This window comes from Anomaloglossus baeobatrachus, chromosome 10 (assembly GCF_048569485.1).
Source record: "Anomaloglossus baeobatrachus isolate aAnoBae1 chromosome 10, aAnoBae1.hap1, whole genome shotgun sequence".
Classification (NCBI taxonomy): Eukaryota; Metazoa; Chordata; class Amphibia; order Anura; family Aromobatidae; genus Anomaloglossus; species Anomaloglossus baeobatrachus.
The window spans coordinates 136477613-136503249 of NC_134362.1; the positions used below are offsets into that span (position 1 = coordinate 136477613).

Sequence of the window (25637 nt, forward strand, 5' to 3'; positions counted from 1 at the left end):
TGGTCTATCCAAATTCACATTAATTTTTTATTCTCTTTTTTTTTAACTGCTCTTTACAGTCCATCGACCCACTTTACTCTGTGCTACAGCTCCTTGGCAAAGTACATTGGTGAGACATAAAAATGTTTCCAGTTATATCGACATTGCTTGGCCTGACAGATTCACTCTCAGACGTATGAATGCAATCTATTTTTGTATCACACTCATCCACTGTCAGACACGACGTCTCTGGTCCTGTGGGAGGTGGTGTAATGATAGGTCGACACAACCAAGTGGTGAAAACCAGAGTCCTTAACACCTACTAAGCGGACTATGGAATCCCACTATTATGATTGGCATGCACTGTTATGGGGATACAGTGACTGAGCCAATGTAAAACCTACACCTAATAAACCTCAGAATAGCAGACTTTAGTGACATACATTCTTCAACATTGACATTGCAGCAACAAGAAGGAAAAGTTGTATACCTATGGGAATCACATGATGGATAGACATGTTACTAATATGCAAATGATCGAAACAAACTTTTCAAAGCATCTTGATTTATTTAGTATAAAGTATGAGCGTGACACAGAGAAATACCCTCACAGCTATGGCTGCTTTCGATGAGAAAATAAATGGGTGCCTAAGGAATGTTCTTCCATGTCAAGTGCACTTGGGCAAATCATCAAGATCCGCTGCTGGCAGCCCCCTGTGGAATTACAGACCAATGATGTCCCAGATGGGAGACAAGTCCAGAGACGCTTCAGGCCACAGTAGCACGTTTAGGCCATACAGGCTGGTCACAATAGCACAAACAAAAACGGCATCTGTGACATGTGGGAGAAATGGCTGTACCACTGGTTCCACGACCAAATCAATGTAATGCTGTTGGCATACCTGGAATGAAAACTAAAGGGATCCGGCTATTATATATAATTCCACCACGCTAAATAATAATATGAGTAGCCTTACTGTGAAGTTCCCTAATGATGGCTGCTCCCATGTCTTCTCCAGACCAATCTCAGCCTATCATTGCATCTAAGATACAAGAGGTTAGACCTCCATTCCAGCCTCCTTTGCTGTCTTGCTCTGCTCCATGATAGTCTTTGAGAGAGGTGGTGTGAGGTTGATAGAACATTTGTAGCTGGACATTGAGATGCTTTGAAAATTTTGTTTCCATTTTTTCATCTTTTGCATATCATTAACACGTCTATCGATCCTGTGATTTCCATAATTCCACGCCTTTTCCTTCTTGACATTACGATTTCAACGTTAAGGAGTGTGTAATCAATGCTGGTTGGATATGCGCATTGATTTTCTGATTGTGCAACCAGAAGCAAAACACCATCTACAAAATCAGGCACAGATGCCAGATATGACAAATAAATTGGATTTTTTATTGTGTTTTTCCCTTTTTTTTTTTCACCAAAAGATTGAAAATGTATTCTATTCTCTTTGATGAAATTCCCTTTTATAAAAATAACCTGTAGCTGTGGCAACAGCCTGGAAAATATTACATATGAACATTTAGTCCACACAACTGGAGGTCACAGATGACAGAACTGATTACATTGATGTGAACAATATCTACTTCATATGTGACTTTTATTTCTAAGCGTTTTGTTTAATGTTTTCTTCTGTAATCACTGTTTCACTATTCTATAGCCATTTCAGAAAATCTCAGCCTTGAGGCGAATATAAATGTGTGACAGGTTCCAGGGCACCTCGGTTGTAGATGGTGTCCTGGAACCTGTCCTGGTGTGGTAGTTTAACACATTCCTTAGGGTCAAGTGATTTCTGTGAAGAACACTATTTCGCTTCTGGGTTCCTACCTGATGAGCAGTTGTCAAAGTTGAGGTCTCCGCAGATTACATCAAAGGCCACCAGCTCGTCAGGATTTGCAGCACTGGAGGAGGAGGTAGATTTGCGGAATTCTGACATCCACTCCAGGAGCGAGTCGAGCTGCTCACATCGGATCATTGCATCCCCTAAGAAGAAAGAGCAAATCTTAATCATCATGCCAATGTGATCTGTATGGTAAAATTCCATTTTCCTGAACACTAAGAAAATGAAATCATTAACAGTAATGAGAGTAAATGTTTTCTCCAGTCAGTAAATTGCTAACAATGTCATACTGTATATTGCCAGAGAAGTACTGGAAAAAAAATACAAAGTAGGCAGAGGACCTCATGGGAGATTTGGAAGATTCTTGTTCATCCTTTGGGTATTGGACACAATAACCAGTAGTTCGTGAACTGCAGCCACTTTATCCAGGTGGTCTAAAAACGTAAGTGGCACTTAATCATAAAAGACAAATAAAGGCCTACTTGCACTAGTCCTTTCTCATAATGACAGCAGTCAAGTCAATAAATAATCATAAATATGAAAAATATCAGTCTCAATGTGTTTCTTCTAGACTGTCTCACTGGACATGATGAAAGGGGTTTATACCTTATAATGTGTTCCCAACTGAGACAAATGTTTGTGAAATAATCAATCTGGATGTCATTTGCTCTCACTAATACAAAATTATAGCATCTATCTGGCATTATTATCTAGTTATCTTTAATTTCAGATAACTTTTTCCAGAGATTTGTCTAATTCTTTGTATTATTCTCATTTAAAGGATTAAGATCCTATCCCAATATGTAGTAGGAATAATAATAATAATAATAATAATAATATAAGCAAATACTTCCAATTAGAAATGTAGTATAGTCTTCCAGATACAGCCATGTCTCCTACCTCATGTGCAGGGCATTGCAACTTAGTTATCCATGGTTAAGTCCACTCATATAGTGACAGTTAGATACCTAAGCTGCAATGCCCTGCATATCAGGTAAGAGACATGGATATATCAGGAAAACTATTCTACATTTCTAATTGGAAGCATTTTCTAATATTACTATTATTATTATTACACCCACTACATATTGGGATAGGATTTTGGAGATGGGAATAACTCTTTATTTTTTGTGACAGCTAATATATTTTAGAATTGCTTAGGCTTGAATTGTTGAACTATATTGGTAAATCTTTTAATAAATGATATCAGAGGGTAAAACCAAGAGAAAACAGAACTAGAATTAGGGACATAAAAGAAAGAATAGGCTTAGCTTGGCACATGGGGAGGTAGGACATAAGTGATAGGGATTTTCCATAAGTAGATATACCTTGATGTGGTTGGATGGCTTTTGCCATCATCTTCTTTGATCAAAAAATGCTAACTACCTTACTTTTTTAAGATTTACAGTAATATTGGAGTTCATGTATTTATTAATCCCAGTGTGCTGACCCATCATCTATTTAGATGTTATAATTAGGGACATCATTTGGCTTGATGTTCAAATTGCAAGAAAACAAGGTCTCTGGTACCATCTATAAAAGGCAACCATCCTAAAACTTAATATGGACCATTTCAAGAGCCTTGCTACTTCACTTGGCCTAATGTAATGAGATCACTAAAAGTAAGTTGTTAAGCCAATCAAAAGAAAAATATTTTAACGACAGCTACAGTCAAACCCATTCTCGGCTGTGTCTCCTGGAGATGAGCTGATCTCTTTCACAATCCTGGTCTACGGTATAGGTCAGTACTCTCTGGCTGTGGACAGTAGCTGCGTGAAGTTCCTAAGCTCCCGTGTTCCTGGCACGGCATTAGATTTGTCAGCCTTTCATGATGTCATCGATGAGGTGTGCGTTGCGCAGGTGACGTCGTGCTAGCCCGAATAATCATAAGCCAAGGCTGAAATTAGGGAGCGTAAAGGGGGCTTTACACGCTACGATATCACTAGCGAGCGTACCCGCCCCTGTCGTTTGTGCATCACGGGCAAATCGTTGCCCGTGGCGCACAATAATGCTAACACCCATCACACATACAGTGCCTACAAGTAGTATTCAACCCCCTGCAGATTTAGCAGGTTTACACATTCGGAATTAACTTGGCATTGTGACATTTGGACTGTAGATCAGCCTGGAAGTGTGAAATGCACTGCAGCAAAAAAGAATGTTATTTCTTTTTTTATTTTTTTTTTTAAATTGTGAAAAGTTTATTCAGAGGGTCATTTATTATTCAACCCCTCAAACCACAAGATTTCTGTTTGGTTCCCCTAAAGTATTAGGAAGTATTTCGGGCACAAAGAACAATGAGCTTCACATGTTTGGATTAATTATCTCTTTTTCCAGCCTTTTCTGACTAATTAAGACCCTCCCCAAACTTGTGAACAGCACTCATACTTGGTCAACATGGGAAAGACAAAGGAGCATTCCAAGGCCATCAGAGACAAGATCGTGGAGGGTCACAAGGCTGGCAAGGGGTACAAAACCCTTTCCAAGTAGTTAGGCCTACCTGTCTCCACTGTTGGGAGCATCATCCGGAAGTGGAAGGCTTATGGAACTACTGTTAGCCTTCCACGGCCTGGACAGCCTTTGAAAGTTTCCACCCGTGCCGAGGCCAGGCTTGTCCGAAGAGTCAAGGCTAACCCAAGGACAACAAGGAAGGAGCTCCGGGAAGATCTCATGGCAGTGGGGACATTGGTTTCAGTCAATACCATAAGTAACGTACTCCACCGCAATGGTCTCCGTTCCAGACGAGCCCGTAAGGTACCTTTACTTTCAAAGCGTCATGTCAAGGCTCATCTACAGTTTGCTCATGATCACTTGGAGGACTCTGAGACAGACTGGTTCAAGGTTCTCTGGTCTGATGAGACCAAGATCGAGATCTTTGGTGCCAACCACACACGTGACGTTTGGAGACTGGATGGCACTGCATACGACCCCAAGAATACCATCCCTACAGTCAAGCATGGTGGTGGCAGCATCATGCCGTGGGGCTGTTTCTCAGCCAAGGGGCCTGGCCATCTGGTCCGCATCTATGGGAAGATGGATAGCATGGCCTACCTGGAAATTTTGGCCAAGAACCTCCGCTCCTCTATCAAGGATCTTAAGATGGGTCGTCATTTCATCTTTCAACAAGACAACGACCCAAAGCACACAGCCAAGAAAACCAAGGCCTGGTTCAAGAGGGAAAAAAATCAAGGTGTTGCAGTGGCCTAGTCAGTCTCCTGACCTTAACCCAATTGAAAACTTGTGGAAAGAGCTCAAGATTAAAGTCCACATGAGACACCCAAAGAACCTAGATAACTTGGAGAAGATCTGCATGGAGGAGTGGGCCAAGATAACTCCAGAGACCTGTGCCGGCCTGATCAGGTCTTATAAAAGACGATTATTAGCTGTAATTGCAAACAAGGGTTATTCCACAAAATATTAAACCTAGGGGTTGAATAATAATTGACCCACACTTTTATGTTGAAAATTTATTAAAATTTAACTGAGCAACATAACTTGTTGGTTTGTAAGATTTATGCATCTGTTAATAAATCCTGCTCTTGTTTGAAGTTTGCAGGCTCTAACTTATTTGCATCTTATTAAACCTGCTAAATCTGCAGGGGGTTGAAGACTACTTGGAGGCACTGTACTTAGCTTCCCTAGCGACGTCGCTGTGTGCGGCGAACAACCTCTTTGTTAAGGGGGGGTTCGTGCGCCATCACAGCGACGTCATACAGCAGCCGACCAATAGAAGCAGAGGGGTGGAGACTAGCCGCATTATCGACACACCCACCTCGTTGCCGGAGGACGCAGGTAAGCTGTTGTTCGTCGTTCCCGGGGTGTCACACGTAGCGATGTGTGCTGCCTCAGGAACGACGAACAACCTACGTCCACAACAACCAATTCGATTTTAAAAATGAACGACGTGTCAACGATCAACGATTTAGTGAGTATTTTTGATCATTAACACTCGCTCCTAGCTGTTACACGCAACGACGTCGCTAACGACGCCGGATGTGCGTCACAAATTCCGTGACCCCGACGACATATCGTTAGCGATGTCGTTGCGTGTAACAGAGCCTTAAGAATATTCACACAGTTAAGCGGGCTTTACACGCTACGACATCGCTAATGCGGAGTCGTTGGGGTCACGGAATTCGTGACGCACATCCGGCTGCATTAGCGATGCCGTTGCGTGTGACATCGATAAGCGATTTTGCATCGTTGCAAAACAGTGAAAAATCGCTAATCGGCGACACGGGGGTCCATTCCCAATTATCGTTACTTCAGCAGTAACGAGGTTGTTCCTCGTTCCTGCGGCATCACACATCGCTGTGTGTGACGCCGCAGGAGCGAGGAACGTCTCCCTACCTGCCTCCCGGCCGCTATGCGGAAGGAAGGAGGTGGGCGGGATGTTACGTCCCGCTCATCTCCGCCCCTCCGCTGCGATTGGGCGGCGGTTCAGTGACGTCGCTGTGACGCCGCACGGACCGCCCCCTTAGAAAGGAGGCGGTTCGCCGGTCACAGCGACGTCGCCGGACAGGTAAGTATGTGTGACGGCTCTGGGCGATGTTGTGCGGCACGGGCAGCGATATGCCCGTGTCGCGCAACAGATGGGGCGGGTACGCACACTAGCGATATCGGGACCGATATCGCAGTGTGTAAAGTAGCCTTTAAAGGTCAAATCTTGAGGGCACTGACCCGGATTGTGGACCAGAGTTGTGTGAAGTGATCCGCTCATCTCTAGTGTCTGTTTCTGCACAAAATACCATGATGTAAACATTCATACTTGAATATTTTCTTCTTAGGTTCCTTTTTCATAATCTTCATATTCATGTTTCCCTCAAGCACAGACAGAGGGAAAACATATGAAGACAAGACACCGTGCAGTACAGTCTACTGCTATACAACAATAGTGCGCTCAGCAATGCTAATGTTAGATGCCGCTCCACCTGTTGAATTTACAATCATCTCTCTTGTCATCTGTGTCTGTAGATCTTTTTTTCTTACAGGCATTATTGAATGAATGATAAGTTATTCTTTTATTCTTAAATTCCGCTTGTTCTGACATTTCTGTTACTCCTGCCTAAGGTTTCAAAAAGTGAAGAAAGGATATAGCAACTATTACGAGTGTTGCCAACTGTGTTTTTCAGTCTCGTTGAAGACTGCAGTTTCCTGGCTATATTTTCTTTATATACTGTCCCCTATAGGAAAGGAGACTCAAAAAAAAGTTGACAATCCCTTTTAGGAATCATATAATAAACAGAATTTTAAAAGAACACTTGAGAGAAGAAACCACACCAAAGGTTTCATCAACTATAAGCTGATGACAGGTGGTCCCATTGCTCAGAACCCAGATTATTAGCTCTATGTAATATGTGAAGGAGCCCAGCAGCATGTAGCCATTTTCTTTTTAGATTTACTCTTGGCATCTGAACCCCAGTGTACCGCCCCACGGGCTCGGCCGGCTGCCGAGCCGCTCGGATCCGTGCTCGTACGGTGGGTGGCTCGAGCTCTTCACGGACCCGGGGGTCACTCCATAAGGGGGGGGTTGGCGCTACACGCGGGGACTCCAGCAGGGATTTCCACGGCCGGGGCCACGGTGGTTTGTAGGGTATTTTTAAGTTCGTGACGCCACCCACGGGTTGTGATGAATGGATAGACACCACCGCTGCCGTTGACTAGGCCTCCCGGGGACGGTGTTGCGCAGCTTGGTGTTGACCCCTCCGTGGGTAGGGGAGTGATCGTCCTGGGGGCCCGAGGGAGGCGCTGAGTAGGGGAAGCGGGTGCGTGCTGGGGTATCGGTGCGGTGCGTGGCCTGAAGGCACTGGTGTACTCACTATGACACAACACACTGGAGTCTCTGGTAAACCAAACAGGATGATGAACGGGGCCCGCAGCTGGCTGCAGCTTCTCCCTTAACAGGTTGGTGGTTTCCGCCTTTCTCCTGCACCTCCTTAATGTAAATGTTCTGACTCCTATGCCTAAGCAACGGTAGTCTGCTCCCCGGCTTGCTGGGTGTCGGGAGAGCCCTGTTTGCCCGCAGACACTGGCCCCTTGGGTCTCTATGCCTTGGCGGTGGCTTTACCCTAAAAGATAGGGCTGTTGTCTTCAGTCGGGTCTTGTGTGGGAAAGGTCCTAAAGTCCAGTCCTCAATCAGTTGATTCGACTTAGCCTAGTGGTTTCTGGGCTTCATACTGGGTCTGAGTACCCCTCCTGGTGCTCCGGTTTCCAATGGGTTCCTTGGTTCCCTGGTTCAGTACCGGCGGGCCACCGCCCAACCCCGGTCCCTACGGTTCCACCGGCTATAATCCCAGCTCCTGCAGGTGGCCACCACTGTCTGCCTCCTTGCCAGAGGTGACTGGGCTCCAACCCAGCCACCTGAGCAGACTATTGGCAGGCCTGGTCACAGGTCTGCCCTTGAACTCGACTTCTCTCCTCCACTGTCAAAGCTACTCTCTTGACCTACTCTCTCTGCTCCCCACAGGGAATTGCTCTGTTTTCCCTCCTCCAGGCCTATGTACTCCTCGGTGGGCGGAGCCAACCACCTGGCTCCACCCCCCTGGTGGGGACATCAAACCTGGAGGGTGGTGACAAGGGTTTTGAAGTTTGGCTGCTGTCACCTTTTTAGGGAGGGGGTGTGTGTGTATGGGACTACCTGGGACGACCTGACTAGTCCAGGGCGTCACACCAGCGTACGTGATATATGAGATTGCTGGGGGACTCTGATTGATCTGGAAAAGTTTAAACCTTTTCCAATAGGGTATATAAAATTGCTTTTCTGCTTCCATTGGCCTTCTAAAAAATATGAGTAATTTACAAATAAAGGAAGGAACTCTCTGTGTTGTATTTATAGTGTACTAGTTGTAATACCCAGCTTTACCCTGGATAGTAACTAAATCTTTCTGTCTGTCTCCAACTCTATAAACAATAGTTGATCAGCTCATCAGATCCAAAGTTCATTCAGCGTCCTGCAGGATAAGGTGTTGTGCTCGGACAAAGATTTCTGGGCCAACTTTCAGGTAACACAGACTATTATACTTAACTCCCAAGTGTCCGGCATCCAACAAGAATATGAGATTAAGAGGACTGTTCACACTATAGGGATATTTTTCGTAGCTTTTATTCACATTAAAAGCATCGCTGACGCGTTTCGAGCTGGCAGTAGCTCTTAGTTGGAGCATCTCTCCTACTCTCCCTCTCTGCCTCGCTGTCTCTTTCTCTCTCTCCAACTCTTCCTCTCTCCCACTCTCTCTCTCCCACTCTCCCTCTCTCCCACTCTTCCTCTCTCCCACTCTCCCTCTCTCCCACTCTCCCTCTCTCTCACTCTCCCTCTCTCTCACTCTCCCTCTCTCCCACTCTCCCTCTCTCCCACTCTCCCTCTCTCCCTCTCTCTCTCTCTTCCTCTCTCCCACTTTCCCACTCTCCCACTCTCACTCTTCCTCTCTCCCACTCTCCCTCTGTCTCTCTCTCTCTCTCTGCTCTCTCTCTTCCACTCTCCCAGTCTCTTTCTGTCTCTCTCCCACTCTCACTCTCTCACTCTCCCACTGATCCTCTCACCACCAAAATCATATTACCTCACACATAAGCTTCTTATACTAAGGGTATTTTTCATTGCCTATAGCAAACAATCAGAGCTCCTAATGTGGCGCCCCTGAGGCTTCCGTCGCCACAGGACATTGCAACCCATCCAGCGGTGTGATGTCCCATTCTGGGTGAGGAAAGGAGTGAATGCCGGTCCCCTGGCAAATCTACACAACACCCATTGTTAGGTACACACTGGGACCAGGGATAGTGGCAGCAACCCTCCCATGCTGCATGCTGGGAGGGGCCGTAAGACCCATCCCTGCTCCTATAGGGTACAGCTTAGCAACTGGGGAGGTGGGAGGAGCCACCAGAGAGCTGACAGGGAAAGGAAGGTCAAGTTTAGTCAGAGATAGAGAGAGAGGGAGGAAGGAGGAGGAGGCCTGCAGGAGGCAGACGAGAAGGAGAAGCAGAAGAAAAGCTCTAGTTAGACAGGAGCTAAGAAAAGAAAGTGACGCTTCCTGGTGAAGACCCTGGGACTCAGAGGGTCCAGGTGACACCAAGCAGGGAACGAAGGGATTCCAGGGCCATGGATAGCTTGTGAGCTGTGGTGGCCTGTTCCACAAGAACATCGGTGGAAGGATCAAGCTGCAACAGGGGACGGTCCCTAGAAACAGAAGGAGTGAAAAATCATCTCCAACAGTAAAAACCGAGGCCCAGGGAAAGTTGCAAACTCCCCGGGCCACAGCCCACAGCAGAACCTCTAGAAAGGGGGCAAGTAACCGACAGGTGAGCTCCCAGCCTGGAGGCTGTAGTGGAGGCCGAGCAGGTTCATCCTAAAAGAGCTAGGCTTAAGGAGACAGCTGAAGACAGAGACACTTTAGAGAGAAGGGTACCGGCTTTCATTCCGGAAATCACCCAGAAATGGTGGAGGTCCCTGACAGTGGGTTCTAGCCGTCCGAAGGCACCAGTGTGCACCCACCAGGAAGTGTGAGTAAAGATCTTGGAATTGCACCCTCTGGTGTTGTCTCTGTTATTTAATCTGCATAGCCTTCCATTACACCATAGACTCTCATGAGCACCAACTGTGCCCCGGGGCACCGCTCCACCTGTGGGGAGCAGTACCATACCAGCTGCCATTCCATCACCCCGGAGGCCTCATACAGCAGCGGCAGCTTTATAGCCGCATACCACAGGTGGCGTCACGAACACAAACTTTATTCACCCCAAGTCACCAGCCATATTAATTGACACCCACCAGGGCCACAGAGTCGGGCCCCGCCACCACTGACGACCCCCGGACTAGTCCGGCCCGGCACCGGGTGTCCCATAGCCCTGGGGTGGGCAAGTCACTAATAATGACCTGTAGTAAAATAGAAGCAGAGCATTGATTGGTTGCTATAGGCCACCTTATAAATATCCAGGCTAACTGTCAAAACAGCCAATATATTACCTCACACAACCAAACAGTAAGCAACCGTGTTTTTTTCGCAAATAACTGTAAAGCGCGGAGTTAAAATTTCCCCTGAAAAGATATCCTATGACATTCGCTGAGTTGCACGTGGCTATGCAAATTTTCGTGATTGTAAATCTGACGATGCGGATTCCTTTAGCGAATATACACATACATACACACATACACTGTAGTGAATGTGCACTAATGAAAAATGGAAAATCTACGTAGTCTAATCAGTACTGACATGGGAAAGCCACTCTGCTATTTTACTGGTGATGTTATTGTCTAACATAACAGCCATGCTACCTGCTAATAGACTATACTTCATCTGGACCACACACGGCTCCGAGCATCGGGTTTTGGTTAACGTCAGTGATTTTGCTTCATGAACATCACTCATCTCATCACTGGTTATATTTCAAAATGTGAATGCAAACAATGTCTGAGAACCGGGTGAGTAATGTAAATATGTCTGTAACATCCAAACACTGCACCCCGGCTCACGTGACCTCCTCGCTGGCACAGCTACTAGACATAGAGCTGTGTGTGACGGCCATAGGAAACACTACCACCACCAAATAACGGGCTGCAAAAACTGATTGAAGAGTAGAGCCTTTAAAATAGTCATAAACTGTAGAAAACAGGCAAGATGTAAACCAGACTGTTCTATCTTCTCTATGATCAGCAGAGAATTATTCTATTTACATATCTGTAAATACTGTGATTCCAAATGTTATTTCCATCCTGCCCACATCCTGATTAGTGCCAGCGGCATCATGTTCAATTTTCATATTGAAGGCCTCACATGTGCTGGTGAAGGTGAAGGCACAAGTAAGAAAATAAAGGCAAGGGGATAACTAGCATGCTGCAACTTCAATTCTTTCCCATTAGAAAAAAATCACAAGAAACATATGACAAAAAAATCACTATGTAAGAACATTTTGCTTGACAATTATTTGTTGTTTTTGGAAAGCACTGAAGCCTTTATCTATATATCTATCCTCAAGGTAATAAGAACATGTACTCCTGATATAAAAGGTGTGATGTATCATCAGAATGCACAGACAAGCCACTTACCTGCCAGGGCATGCAGGTGGGTGCAGGAGACGTAGCCCACAATTCTTTGGTCCTGAGGAGTGGTCCCCACCTGCACCTACAGAACAGTACATAGGGTTAAAGTACTCTAATTTCAATTTCATTTTAGACCCTTCCTGGACATACAGGTACATCTCAATAGATTACAATATCATCAAAAAGTTCATTTATTTCAGTAATTCAATGCAAAAAGGGAAAAACATATATTATATAGAGTCATCACAGAGTGATCTATTTCAAGTGTTTATTTCTGTTAATGTTGATGATTATGGCTTACAGCCAATGAAAACCCAAAGTCATTGTCTCATAAAATTAGAATATTGTATAAGACCAACGAAAAAAATGATTTTAAACTCAGAAATGTTGGTGCCTACTGAAAAATCTGTACAGTAAATGCACTCAATACTTGGTCGGGGCTCCTTTTGCATGAATTACCACATCAATGCGGCGTGGCATGGAGGTGATCAGCCTGTGGCACTGCTGAGGTGTTATGGAAGTCCAGGTTGCTTTGATAGCAACCTTCAGCTTGTCTGCATTGTTGGGTCTGGTGTCTCTCCTTCCTCTTGACAATACCCCATAAATTATCTATGGGGTTTAGGTCCGTTGAGTTTGCTGGCCAGTCAAGTGCAGTGATACTGTGGTTATTAAACCAGGTATCGGTACTTTTGGAAGTGTGGACAGGTGCCAAGTCCTGCTGGAAAATGAAATTTCCATCTCAGAAAAGCTTGTCGGCAGAGGGAAACATGAAGTGCTCTTGTGCAGCCTCCGTGCCGGCAGCCTGCCGCCGCTTGGGTCCGGGCCTTCCGGTGGGTGGCTTGAGGGTCTCCGGACCCGGGGGATCCTGCAGACACTCCGAATGAATAGGGTTTGGGGGTGGTGGATGTAGGACGTATATGTACGGGCTGGGCCGTACTAGGTTCGCGACGCCACCCTCGCTATGTAGTGAGTTTGGACACCACCGCTGCAGTTACTGGGCACCCGGGGGAGATGTTGTGCAGCAAGTTGTTAACCCCTCCATGGGCAGGGATGGTGGCCCCAGGACCCGTTGGGATACGCTGGTGCAGGGAGATGGGCGACCGCAGGGTACTGGTGTACTCACTAGTGAAGGAAACACACGAGTCTCTGGTAAACCAAGGTGATGGTGGTCGGTGCCCGCAGCCAGCTGCGTTCTGGTCCCCCACTCGGCTGGTGGTCTCTCTCTTTCTCCTGCACTTTTGTGTAATGGTGGACTGCCTGTGCTTGCAACTTCAGGAGTCCGCTCCCAGCTAGATGTGGCCTAAGGAGCCCTTGCCCGCAGACGCTGGCCCGTGGGATCTCTAAGCCCTCGCGGTGGCCTGTTATCCCCCTTGGTGGGCTGTTGCCTTCAATCAGGACTTTCGGTGGGACAGGACCTTTAGTCCTAGCCTTAATCAGTTAATTAACCAGTTCCAATCGCTTATGGACCTAGCTTCAGGGTCTGAGTACCCCCCTGTGTGCTCCGGTTTCCGGGTCAATTCCCCGGGTCGGTACCAGCGGGCCACTACCCTGTCCCGGTCCACCTCGGTTCCACCAAGCCGTCTTCCCGGCTCCTGCAGACGGAGACCGCCGTCTGCCTCCTAGCCAAAGGCACCAGGGCAGCTTGGATTGTGGCCTCTCCACTCTTCCACCAAACTCTGGGACCTTTATTTCCAAATGAAATGTAACATTTACTTTCATCTGAAAACAACACCTTGGACCACTGAGCAACAGTCCATTTCTTTTTCTCCTTGGCCCAGGAAAGATGTTTCTGGTGTTGTCAAGTAAGCAGTCTTTCCCATGATTGTGTAGCTTACTGAACAGGACTAAGGGACCTTTTTAAACGCTTAGGAAGCCTTTGCAGGTGTTTTGTGGTAATTATTCTAATTTTCTGAGATAATAACTTTTGGGTTTTCATTGGCTGTAAGCCATAATCATCATTATCAGAAATAAACACTTGAAATACATTACTCTGCCTGTAATGACTCTATATAATGTGTTTCCCTTTTTGTATTGAATTGACATTCTAAATTATTGAAAAGCACTTGTAGCTGCGTTCAAGGGTTATTCTAACATTTCTTACTTACACATTTGCAGAACATACTACATATCAAGATTTTTTTATAGGCATCATCTTTTTCAGTTGCACCCTGCTACTATACAACACAGAACAGCTCACCTCGCTGGATCTTCTAAGGTTAGATCCATAGGTGGACAATGAGTATTTTACTTTTTAAACCTTTTTCACAAATGACATCATTAAAGTAAGTAACAAGTCATCTGATTTGCAAGCGAGTTTCACAATTTTCTAAGAAAGAGTTACTGTCAAAGACGGGAAAAAATGTATGAACGCATATGATTTGAAGCTGGATTTGTGTAATCCGTTAGTTAGTAAAGGCAAGTGACAAAGCTTTACATTGTGTCAGGGATTTGTGTTAGGGAGCACTCTGTAAGATTTCTGAACTTTTGTGGCAGAGAGTACCAAAGTCTGGAAAATGAAGGGTCTTATCAGTCTTAAGCTGGGTTCACATATAGCGACAGCGACAACAACATCGCTGTTACGTCACCATTTTCTGTGACGCAACAGCGACCTTGTAAGTGGCTGTTATGAACGCTGCTTAGCTGTCAAACACAGCAGACGCAGCAGTGATCATAATGACACGCGGCGCTGTGGAAGCGATGCTGCGCTTGGTAACTAAAGTAAATATCAGGTAACCAACCAAAGTGCTTCTCTGGTTACCCGATATTTACCTTGGATACAAGTGCACATTGCTTAGCGCTGGCTCCCTGCACTCATAGCCAGTGTACACATTGGGTTAATAAGCAAACCTTTGCTTATTTCCCGATGTGTACTCTGGCTGTGTGCAGGGAGAAGGGAGCCGGCAGCAAAGGCAGCGTGAGAGCAGCGGACGCTGTAACTAAAGTAAATATCGGGTAACCAAGGAAAGGGCTTCCTTTGGTTACCCAATATTTACCGTGGTTACAGCTTACCGCAGGCTGCCAGAAGCTGGCTCCCTGCATCCTGCTCGCTTCAGTTCGTCGCTCTCTCGCTGTCATACACAGCGATGTGTGCTTCACAGCGGGATTGCAATGAGCAAAAAATGAAGCAGGACATTCAGCAATGAGCGGCAACCTGACAGCAGGGGCCGGGTCGTTGCTGGATGTCACACACAGCGACAGCGACGGGACGTCGCTGCTATGTCACAGAAAATAATGACGTAACAGCGACGTCGCTGTCATTGTCGCTATGTGTGAACCCAGCTTTAGGCCATTTATAGAGGTTGGCAACACATGAAACAGTGTGGTAAGAAGAGTAAAATTTGGATTGAAAGTTATTTTTCAGACAAAAATCTGAATAATAGTGCAAGTTGGTAACAAGTTGGTTTTAGGGATACACTGCCTCTTAATTAAAGCCAATTTCAGCCTTTATCAGGCACAACATCCCTAATAACCTTGCTTTGACCCACAGGCTTCATTCTCTTATGAATGGGACCTCTACTGTACCTCCACTTGGATTCAATATTATAAAGAGACATACAAAGGTTTTTTACAATGGATTCTGTAAAAAAAAAATTGAAAGAAATCATTTGTAGGACATATGACATTGCTTTTAGTGTTGACTATGTCCTTACATACCTCAGCTGACAAAATCTGTATTGCAGCACATGGAGGTCATGAATAGAGTTGAGCGCGGTTCGCGGTTCTCGGTTCTCCAGTTCTAAGCTCGAGTGATTTTGGGGGCTGTTCTAGATCGAACTAGAACTCGAGCTTTTTGCAAAAGCTCGATAGTTCTAGATACGTTCGAGAACGGTTCTAGCAGCAAAAAGCAGGGCTTTTTACAGCTACAGTGTGCAGGAGCCATCGCTGGCAGCCTGCCACAAGCTGGTAACCAAGATAAACATCGGGTATCCAAGCAAAGCGCTTTGGTTAGTAACCCGATGTTTATCCTAGTTACGTGCAGGAAGCCCACAATTCCCCGCTCAGCTCACTCCGCCCCCTCCTGGCCGCGGCATGTACACATACATACACACACACACTCTGCACACATGGTCCCGCTCGGCTTACCTGCGGTGATGAAGTCCCGCCATCCCGACCTCAGCGCTGTCACTGTCCTCCATGGCCGCCGCTTGTCACATCACCTCTCGCTTCCGACCCGAGACTGACTAGCGGTGACGTCACGGGCCTGTCGCGATACTTGGCTGTGAAGGTCATTGAACTCAGTGACAGGTGCTGTCAGTGTGCTGGAGATCAGCGCAGGTAATGTACCTCGCTGACAGCAGCACTTGTCATCCCCTGCAGTGACCTGGGCTGACCCATTGATGTTAGCTCAGGTCACTGCATTGCTCTCCCAGCCAATGGGGAACATTCTGCTCTTCATTGACTGGGACAGTGTGGATCGTCATGGCAACCCCTTGGATTACACCAGACCTGGATTTGTTTTTCTTTCTAATAAATTGGTTAAAGAGGGAATGTTTTGGGGAGTGTTTTTTCAAATAAAAATGTGTTTGTCGTCTATTTTTTTTTATTACTGACTGGGTTGGTTATGTCGGGTATCTGATAGATGCCTGACCTCACCAACCCCAGGGCTTGATGCCGGGTGACATTACACATCTGGTATTAACCCCATATATTACCCCGTTTGCCACCGCACCAGGGCGCGGGATGAGCTGGGGCGAAGCACCAGGATTGGCGCATCTAATGGATGCGCCACTTCTGGGGCGGCTGCGGCCTGCTATTTTTAGGCTGGGGAGAGTCCAATAACCATGGACCTCCCTAGTCTGAGAATATCAGACCCCAGCTGTCTGCTTTACCTTGGCTGGTGATCCAATTTTGGGGGGACCCCTACGTGTTTTTTTTTTTTTATTATTTATTTAATTTAAAATAACAGCGTGGGGTGCCCTCAGTTTTGGATTACCAGCCAAGGTGAGGTTGCCAGCTGTGGTCTGCAGGCTGCAGCCGTCTGCTTTACCCTAGCTGGCTACAAAACTAGGGGGAACCCTACGTCATTTTTTTTTTTCATTTTTTTGGCTAAATACAAAGCTAAGCACCCCTTAGTGCCACATGAAAGGCACCAAAGGGTGCAAAATTACAAAATGCAGGAGAGTGGGACATTATGTGTCTTTCTGCCATTATAATGACAGAAAAGACTGATATGAAGTGCACAAGCACAAGAAAATCACCAGAGCGCTCTACGCTGTGAAAAGCAGTAGAAAATGGCACTGGAGTGAACATGTGACCGCCTCATGTAGGATGAAGCTATGGATCCTGGGTAAATTTATGCATTTACCCTCCTTCAGTTTTTTTGCAGTACACAAAAAAAACGGAAGGCACACGGATGACAAACAGATGACATACGGACCATCTACGGAACGGAAACGGATGCCACACGGATGCACCCGTGAAAAAAAAGGACTGTTTTTTGCAGACCGCAAAAATGGATCGGTCGTGTTAATGTAGCCTTATTCTGATCTGCCGTTTATAAACAGCAGGCAGAAATAAGTGAATAACGCCCCCCGGCGTCAGAAAATCTCCGGGGTTTCAGGGCTAGCTGAGACCCTGGAGATCATGATTCAGGATGGTTTTTCCGGTTCCCGCTCACGTGATCACAGGTATACACCGCTGATCACGTTACAGTAAATGACAGCGCCGGTAAAAAATTATTTATCTCCCATCTGGCATGAACAAACACTTCTCCACTTCTTCTCCACTTCTTCTCCACTTCTTCTCCACTTCTTCTCCACTTCTTCTCCACTTCTTCTCCACTTCTTCTCCACTTTTTCTCCACTTTTTCTCCACTTTTTCTCCACTTTTTCTCCACTTCTTCTCCACTTCTTCTCCACTTCTTCTCCACTTTTTCTCCACTTTTTCTCCACTTTTTCTCCACTTTTTCTCCGTTTTTTTTCTATGGTCGGTCTACCCATTAGCTCTGCCATGCATAGTGTAGCTCTACACCTACTGCACATGTTACTTTATGATTGACATCTCTTTCATACCAGAGCTGTCTAAGCCTACTCTGACCCCATATTTGTCATTACTATATTGTCCTTGTACTGTATTATGACATTTGTATCATGTGTTTCATTTCTTGCTGTGTTGCAATTTTTTTGCTGCATCCCAATTGTACCTCTACATTGTTCGAGTTTATGTTATTGTTCTCTCACTCTTATGTGATACTGATTATTGTCATTTTTCAGGATTACATGCAGATAAGTCCAATCTGACGAAGGCTCAGGCCGAAACGTCATTTGTAACTTGTTTTGGACAAAAACATATATGCTTATGAAAATTTTTTTTTCTTAATACGGACCAATAAAGAGTGATTTTGCATTACTATCCGTTGTGACCTGACTTAGTCTGGGAGATTTAGAGTGCCGAGGTTACTCACTAATTTTATCTATTATTACCTCTGAGCACCTATATACCAGTGAGCAGAGCTTCCTCTACAGTAGTTCTCCTGATTAGGCATGCCCTTACCTCATGAGCAGGGCATTGCAGCTTTGGTAGCAACCATTACGACATGGACTCTGCTGCTGTGGACCCGGGGAGAGTGAGTGCAGATTCATTGCACCCACACTCCTCACATGAAGGGTCCGCACTCCTAGAAAATGGGGGATACATTCCCTGAGTGTCTCCCCCTCATATTCTAGACGGTCCAGAGTCGTCGTGGGACCCCTTTATTTTTTTTCTTACAATAAATTGGTGAAAGAGGAAATGTTTTGGGGACTGTTTTTCAAATAAATTTCTTTTGTCGATTTTTTTTTTTTGTTAGTACTGACAGTTTATGATGTTGGGTATCTAATAGACGCCATGACATCAGAAACTGCTGGGCTTGATCTCAGGTGACTTTACAGCTAGTATCAACCCGATTTATTACCCTGCTTGCCACTGCACCAGGGCACGGGATGAGCTGGGGTGAAGCGCTAGGATTGGCGCATCTAGTGGATGCGCCATGTCTGGGGTGCCTGCGGCCTGCTATTTTTAGGCTGTGAAGGCCCACTAACTATGGACCTTCCCACCCTGAGAATACCAGACCACAGCTGTCCGCTTTACCTTGGCTGGTGATCCAATTTGGGGGGGACCCTACTTTTTTTGTGTAATTATTAATATTTATAAAATAATTATAAAAAAAGAGCCTGGGGGGACCTCCACATTGGATCCCCAACCACGGTAAAGCTGCCAGCTGTGGTTTTCAGGCTACAGCCGTCTGCTTTACCCTAGCTGGCTATCAAAAATGGGGGGACCCAACGTCATTTTTTTTTTAACTATTTTTTAAATAGAAAAAATTAATGGGCTTCCCTGTATTTTGATTGCCAACCAAGGTAACGGCAGGCAGATGGGGGTGGCAACCCATAGCTGTCTGCTTTATCTGCGCTGAGAATCAAAAATACCGCGGAGCGCTACGTCATTTTTTTTAAAGATTTATTTTTACAGCACTGTGATGTCCAGCAATCAAAATACAGGGAAGCCCATTTTATTTCTAGTTATTTAAATAAATGATTAAAAAAAATATATATGGGCTCCCGCTGCATTTTCTGTATTGCTAGCTAAGGGTAATCCAAGCAGCTACTGGCTGCTAACCCCCACTGCTTGGTGTTACCTTCACTGGCAATGGAAAATCCAGGGAAGCATTTTTTATTTTTTTTGCCAAAAAACTACAAAAAAAGGACGTGAGCTTCGCCATATTTTTGTATGCTAGCCAGGTATAGCAGGCAGGTGCTGGAAGAGTTGGATACAGCGCCAGAAGATGGCGCTTCTATGAAAATGCCATTTTCTGAGGCGGCTGCAGACTGCAATTCGCAGCAGTGGGGCCCAGAAAGCTCAGGCCAACCTGTGCTGCGGATTCCAATCTCCAGCTGCCTAGTTGTACCTGGCTGGACACAAAAATGGGGCGAAGCCTACGTCATTTGTTTTCTAATTATTTCATGAAATTCATGAAATAATAAAAAAAGGGCTTCCCTTTATTTTTGGTTCCCAGCCGGGTACAAATAGGAAACTGGGGGTTGGGGGCATCTGTACCTGCCTGCTGTACCTGGCTAGCATACAAAAATATGGCGAAGCCCACATAATTTTTTCAGGGGGCAAAAAACTTCTGCATACAGTCCTGGATGGAGTATGCTGAGCCTTGTAGTTCTGCAGCTGCTGTCTGTCTGTATGGAGAAGAGCAGACAGCAGCTGCAGAACTACAAGGCTCAGCATACTCCATCCAGGACTGTATGCAGAAGTTTTTTGCCCACCAAAAAAATGACGTGGGCTTCGCCATATTTTTGTATGCTAGCCAGGTACAGCAGGCAGCCACGGGCTGCCTCCAACCCCCAGTTGCCTATTTGTACCCGGCTGGAAACCAAAAATATAGGGAAGCCCGTTTTTTTTAATTATTTCACTTATTTAATGAAATAATTAAAAAACAAATGACGTGGGCTTTGCCCCATTTTTGTGTCCAGCCAGGTACAACTAGGCAGCTGGGGATTGGAATCCGCAGCACAGGTTAGCCCGAAGTTTCTTGGCGCCTCTGCTGCGAATTTCAGTCCGCAGCCGTCCCAGAAAATGGCGCTCTCATAGAAGCGCCATCATCTGGCGCTGTATCCAACTCTTCCAACAGCCCTGGAGCCGGGTGGCTTGTTGGGTAATCATGAGTTAATACTGGCTTTGTTTTACTAGCCAGTATTAAGCCAGAGATTCTTAATGTCAAGCACGTTTGACCCGGCCATTAAGAATCTCCAATAAAGGGTTAAAAAAAGACACCACACAGAGAAAAAATACTTTAATAGAAATAAATACACAGACACATTAGAGACTCCATCTTTATTACCCCCTGTCAGCCCAATAAATCCCCAATAAACCAGCGCTGATAAGAGGTTTTTAATAGAGGCTTAAATTATAAGCAGCAATTTCAGCGTTCCAAGTGCCTTTAAATGAATTTGAAGAAACTGCACTTCAGGATTGTAGTGAGGATTGTAGTGAGGATGACGTTCCCCGGCTCATCACTTGATGAGCTGGGGCACCTCATCCTCACTACAATCCTCACTAGTGTAGTAGTAGTGACGATTGTAGTGAGGATGAGGTGCCCCAGCCCATCACTTGATGAGCTGGGGCACCTCATCCTCACTACAATCCTCACTAGTGTAGTAGTAGTGACGATTGTAGTGAGGATGAGGTGCCCCAGCCCATCACTTGATGAGCTGGGGCACCTCATCCTCACTACAATCCTCACTAGTGTAGTAGTAGTGACGATTGTAGTAAGGATGAGGTGCCCCAGCCCATCACTTGATGAGCTGTGGCACCTCATCCTCACTACAATCCTCACTAGTGTAGTAGTAGTGGTGACGATTGTAGTGAGGATGAGGTGCCCCAGCCCATCACTTGATGAGCTGGGGCACCTCATCCTCACTACAATCCTCACTAGTGTAGTAGTAGTGACGATTGTAGTGAGGATGAGGTGCTCCAGCCCATCACTTGATGAGCTGGGGCACCTCATTCTCACTACAATCCTCACTACAATCGGGAAGCAGCGTGCAGCCTTCACTCCGTGAGTGATCAGTGCTGCTAGCGGTAACAGCGGTAATGCTGACAGACGCGTTACCATAGCAACGGTGCTCCCGGAGCCGCGGTTAGCGGTGACGTCACCGCTAACTGCGTTGCTATGGCAACGGTGATTTCCGTTAATGACCGGCTGTGTCAGCCGGTCCCTAACGGAACGGGGAGTCGACTGTGTGCTAGAGCATATCGCCGGTACACGGCGATACACAAATGTGCACCGTGTACCGGAGAGATGCACTCGCAGGTCCTACATGACGCGTCATAGTCATGTGACCAGTCTGTAGCCAATGAGATAATAGCCACGTGACTGGTTACATGGCTATTTTGACGTCACGATAGGTCCTGCTTCTCTGCTGGCAGTGCCGGTCACCGGGAGGATTCAGCGATCATCGGATGGAATAGCGGCAAGAGACAGAGTGCAGGAGGGATCGCGGGGACCGATAAGTGTTATGGCAATGTTTATTTACTGTATGTGTACATTTATAATGCATTTTTATGTGTTTGTGATTGCCTCCCATTATAGCCCATTGGCTCGAGTTCGGTTCGTCGAACGTTCGACGAACCGAACTCGAACGGGAGCTCCGTTCGGCGAACCGCCCTCTAGCCGAACCGCGACCGGTTCGCTCATCTCTAGTCATGAAGTTCTCTGGCAGGGACCATACAACCTTCAAGTACTGACATGTAGGTTCTTTGCCCTTACAGCCATATTAATTAGATTTTGTAAACAGATTTTTTTAGTGGACAGATGACTCCATTGTTATTCCGTTGAGTTATTCAAAAATCATATGCACTTGACCACACTTTTACATTAATAAAAATATCATGACTGTATGTTTTTTGATTTGTTTGGCCCTAATTAAATAAATCCATCGGGACCGAACATACACACAGGTGCAGGGAAAGGCAGATACCACCAACCGTCCGGGAGAAACTACAGCAGCCGGCTGTGGGACCCGTCCATCCAGCCTTTTGGTTTACCAGAGACTTTGTGTACATTTGTGGCTGAGTGAGTACTACCGTGCCATCCGGCACCGTGCTTCGCAGTCCAGGCGACCCTGCACCCTTGCCAACCCTGCCTCCCCGTCACCTCACCGGGCCCCGGGACAACCAACCCCTACCCCAGTAACCCGCTCCCCAGTGTGTATATGTGCCGGAGGAGCCCTTTTGCCCGCAGGCTCTGGCTCTTGGAACTCTAGCTGTGGCGGTAGCTGTATTTCCTTCTGTTGGTTGGACGGTTGCCTTCAATCGGGTCTTGGCTGTTAGGAAACCCCTGGGGTTCCGGTCACTGATGGATTTGACCTCTAATGGCGACTCCAAGCCTGGTCGGGGTCCGTAGGCCCTGCCTGTGTGTGCTGGCTTCACTTCGCTCCCCGGTTCGGTACCGGTGGGCCACCGCCCGTCCTCGGTCCTACGGTTCCGCGTTGATCTGCCTCTCCTGCAGACGGCCACCACCGTCTGCCAACCTTACTCTTAGTGCCCGGGCCACACACCTGGACACGGTCAGTTTGCTCCTTCACTCCTCCACTCCCCTAACTCAACTCTGTCTGACTTCCTTTTCCCGCCTCCAGGACTGTGAACTCCTCAGTGGGTGGGGCCAACCGCCTGGCTCCACCCCATCTGGTGTGGACATCAGCCCCTGGAAGGAGGCAACAAGGATTTTGTCTCTGGCTGATGTGCCTGTCTCCGAGTGGGGGTGTATGTTGTAGTACCTGTGACGACCTGGCTAGTCCAGGGTGCCACATGAGCGACCTTAAACGATCGCAAAAGCGGTCAAAATCATTTGCCGCGGAGAGGTCGTCCTAAAGCAAAAAATCGTTTTCTCTTTTTTAGCGATGTTGTTCCTCGTTCTTGAGGCACCACACGTCGCTGTGTGTGACATCGCAGGAGCGACAAACATCTCCTTACCTGCATCCACCGGCAATGCGGATGGAAGGAGGTGGGCGGGATGTTACGTCCCGCTCATCTCAGCCCCTCAGCTTCTATTGGATACCTGCCGTGTGACGTCGCTGTGACGCCGCATGAACCGTCCCCTTAGAAAGGAGGCAGATCGCCGGCCAAAACGACATCGCAGAGCAGGTATATGCGTGTGACGCCGCCATAGCGATAATGTTCGCTACAGCAGCGATCACACAATATCGCACGTACGACGGGGGTGGGTGCTATTGCGCTCGACATCACTAGCCAATGCTAGCGATGTCTCAGCGTGTAAACCCCGCTTAACTCTAGGGCCATTTGAAGTAGCAATCCTAAAAATCAATCTGGAAGACTTAAAGGGCCTCACCACATGACTTAGGATAAGAAAACAAATCAGAAATGATTTGTGTTTTTTTTTTTTATTATTCATATGTGTGTTTTAATGTTTTGTGTGTGGTTGCAAATCTGCAGTGAAATGTCATCAATTTTGTGAAGCTTATAGTTGATGGTAACTGTGTAGCTGAACCAATCATTGATGAAGTGTGGCTTCAGTCGCAACAGAGGTACTGCACCTCAGCCAGAGGTGTGGTATCCCATTCCAGGGTAAAGAGGAGGTCACAGGATGTTGCACACCTACATAGACACTCTTAATTTAGCGACACTCCATTAGGCCGTGGTTAGGGCAAGTTGCAAACTAAGCTCTCACCTTAGGAAAAAGCACAGCCCAAAGCTAGTCTGGAGGTAGAGCTTAGCTAGTGGGAGCAAACTGTAGAATGTTAGTCAGTTAGGAAAAGGATGCGGAAGAGAGTGGTCCTGGGGTCTGGAGCTGAGCAGCTCGTCCCAGGATCAGGACAGAAGGCGTTTTAGAACCACGGGAAGTGCGCCATACACCAGTGGGCTCGTATCCACAGCCGGTATCCCGTCCGGTGTGGATGGACTTGGCTGCAAAGGGGACTTGCCCCTCAACTAGTGGAGAACTACAAGGCTCAGCTAGCAAACCAGAGGCTGAGGTTACTGCAAGTACCAAAGTTACATCCACACACATCCAGTGAAAATATGACCACATAGGACCAAAGGACAAGGCAGGCTAGCCACCCATCAAAAGGATGCAGACACCGCCTCAGGGCACTGTGTGTGAGGCGCGGGACAGGCGGGAGAGGCAAGTGCGGGAAGACGACCAGGGAAGGAACATTGAAGGGTGCATTGGGTTGTGCCTCTGAACTATCCGGGGATCGACTGGGGCCCATCAAAGCAGGACTCAGCACTCCAAGGGCAGTACTTGACCAGCCATGATACCCTGAAACTCTTAACTGTGAGTAAAGAACTTGTGACTGCATTCCTGTGTTGTCCAGTTATTGTCGGCGCCTCGGCTCTGCACCCAGCCGTTACTCCACAACTCCATCTTCAGCCCTGGGGCTCAGCTCTACCTGTGGAGAGCTATACCAACTCAGCTGCATCACCATCAACCCCAAGGGAAAACTAAATAGCAGTGGCAACACATATCTGGCTGCATACCACAGGTGGTGTCATGAATCATCCCATGCAAATAACTCCCACTCCACTTATTTTAAACTACACCGCCAGGGTCACAGAACCGTGCCTTCCTGCCGTGGCCTCCCTAAGAACATAACTGGCCCGGTAACGAGTAGCCCCACGGCCCTGGTGAGCGTGTCAGAAGCAGTAAAGTTAAAGTGGAGTAGGCTGCTACTGACCAGAATTACAGAAAATGCAGTGCGTTATGGAGTCACCAACTACACCCACAAAGTACCATAAGGTCTTTAACACGTATTGTTTCTGTGCCTCACCCTGGCATCAGGAATCTATGAATGAACTCAATTTTCAGTCTCTGCTATAAATGTCATGGCTCTGGCTGCTTCTGTCTTTTGAGAAACCCCTGCAGGTTCCATGAAACGGTAGGTTGTAGTTCGGAGATGTCCTATATTTTATCAATAATAATACTCAATTTCTCCAAAATATATAAAACCTAAGAGCCTTGGAAGATATGGACAAATTAGAACATCACCATCAAGTACTGTGACACAGAATTCACTATTCTCTACCAGTAGCTCTGGAGTCACATGTTTTCCCCCTTAAGTTTCCCATGAAGTTAGCATCTGTAAAATAAAACATAGAACCCTAAGAATCAAAACCACATCAGTGGTGGTTACAAACCATATAATCAGTACCATCTGGCTACATAAAGAAACACTCTAAGGCTGTGTGCACACGATGCGTTTTTTACAGCGGAAACGCTGCGTTTTGAACCGCAGCGTTTCAGTGGCAAATTGCATGCGTTCAGCTTTCCCAGC

The 25637-nt window shown here is 46.6% G+C and overlaps 1 protein-coding gene across 1 annotated transcript in view; it reads right to left on the reverse strand.

Annotated features, from left to right (window-relative positions):
* Positions 1 to 25637, reverse strand: part of SMPD3 (sphingomyelin phosphodiesterase 3) — a 429346-nt gene that overhangs the window by 15795 nt on the left and 387914 nt on the right. Inside the window, exons 4-5 of the mRNA XM_075325680.1 lie at positions 11866 to 11941; positions 1817 to 1972 (exon numbers count right to left, since the gene is read on the reverse strand). Coding sequence (XP_075181795.1) covers positions 1817 to 1972; positions 11866 to 11941 — 232 coding nt within the window. The remainder of the gene's footprint in view (positions 1 to 1816; positions 1973 to 11865; positions 11942 to 25637) is intronic.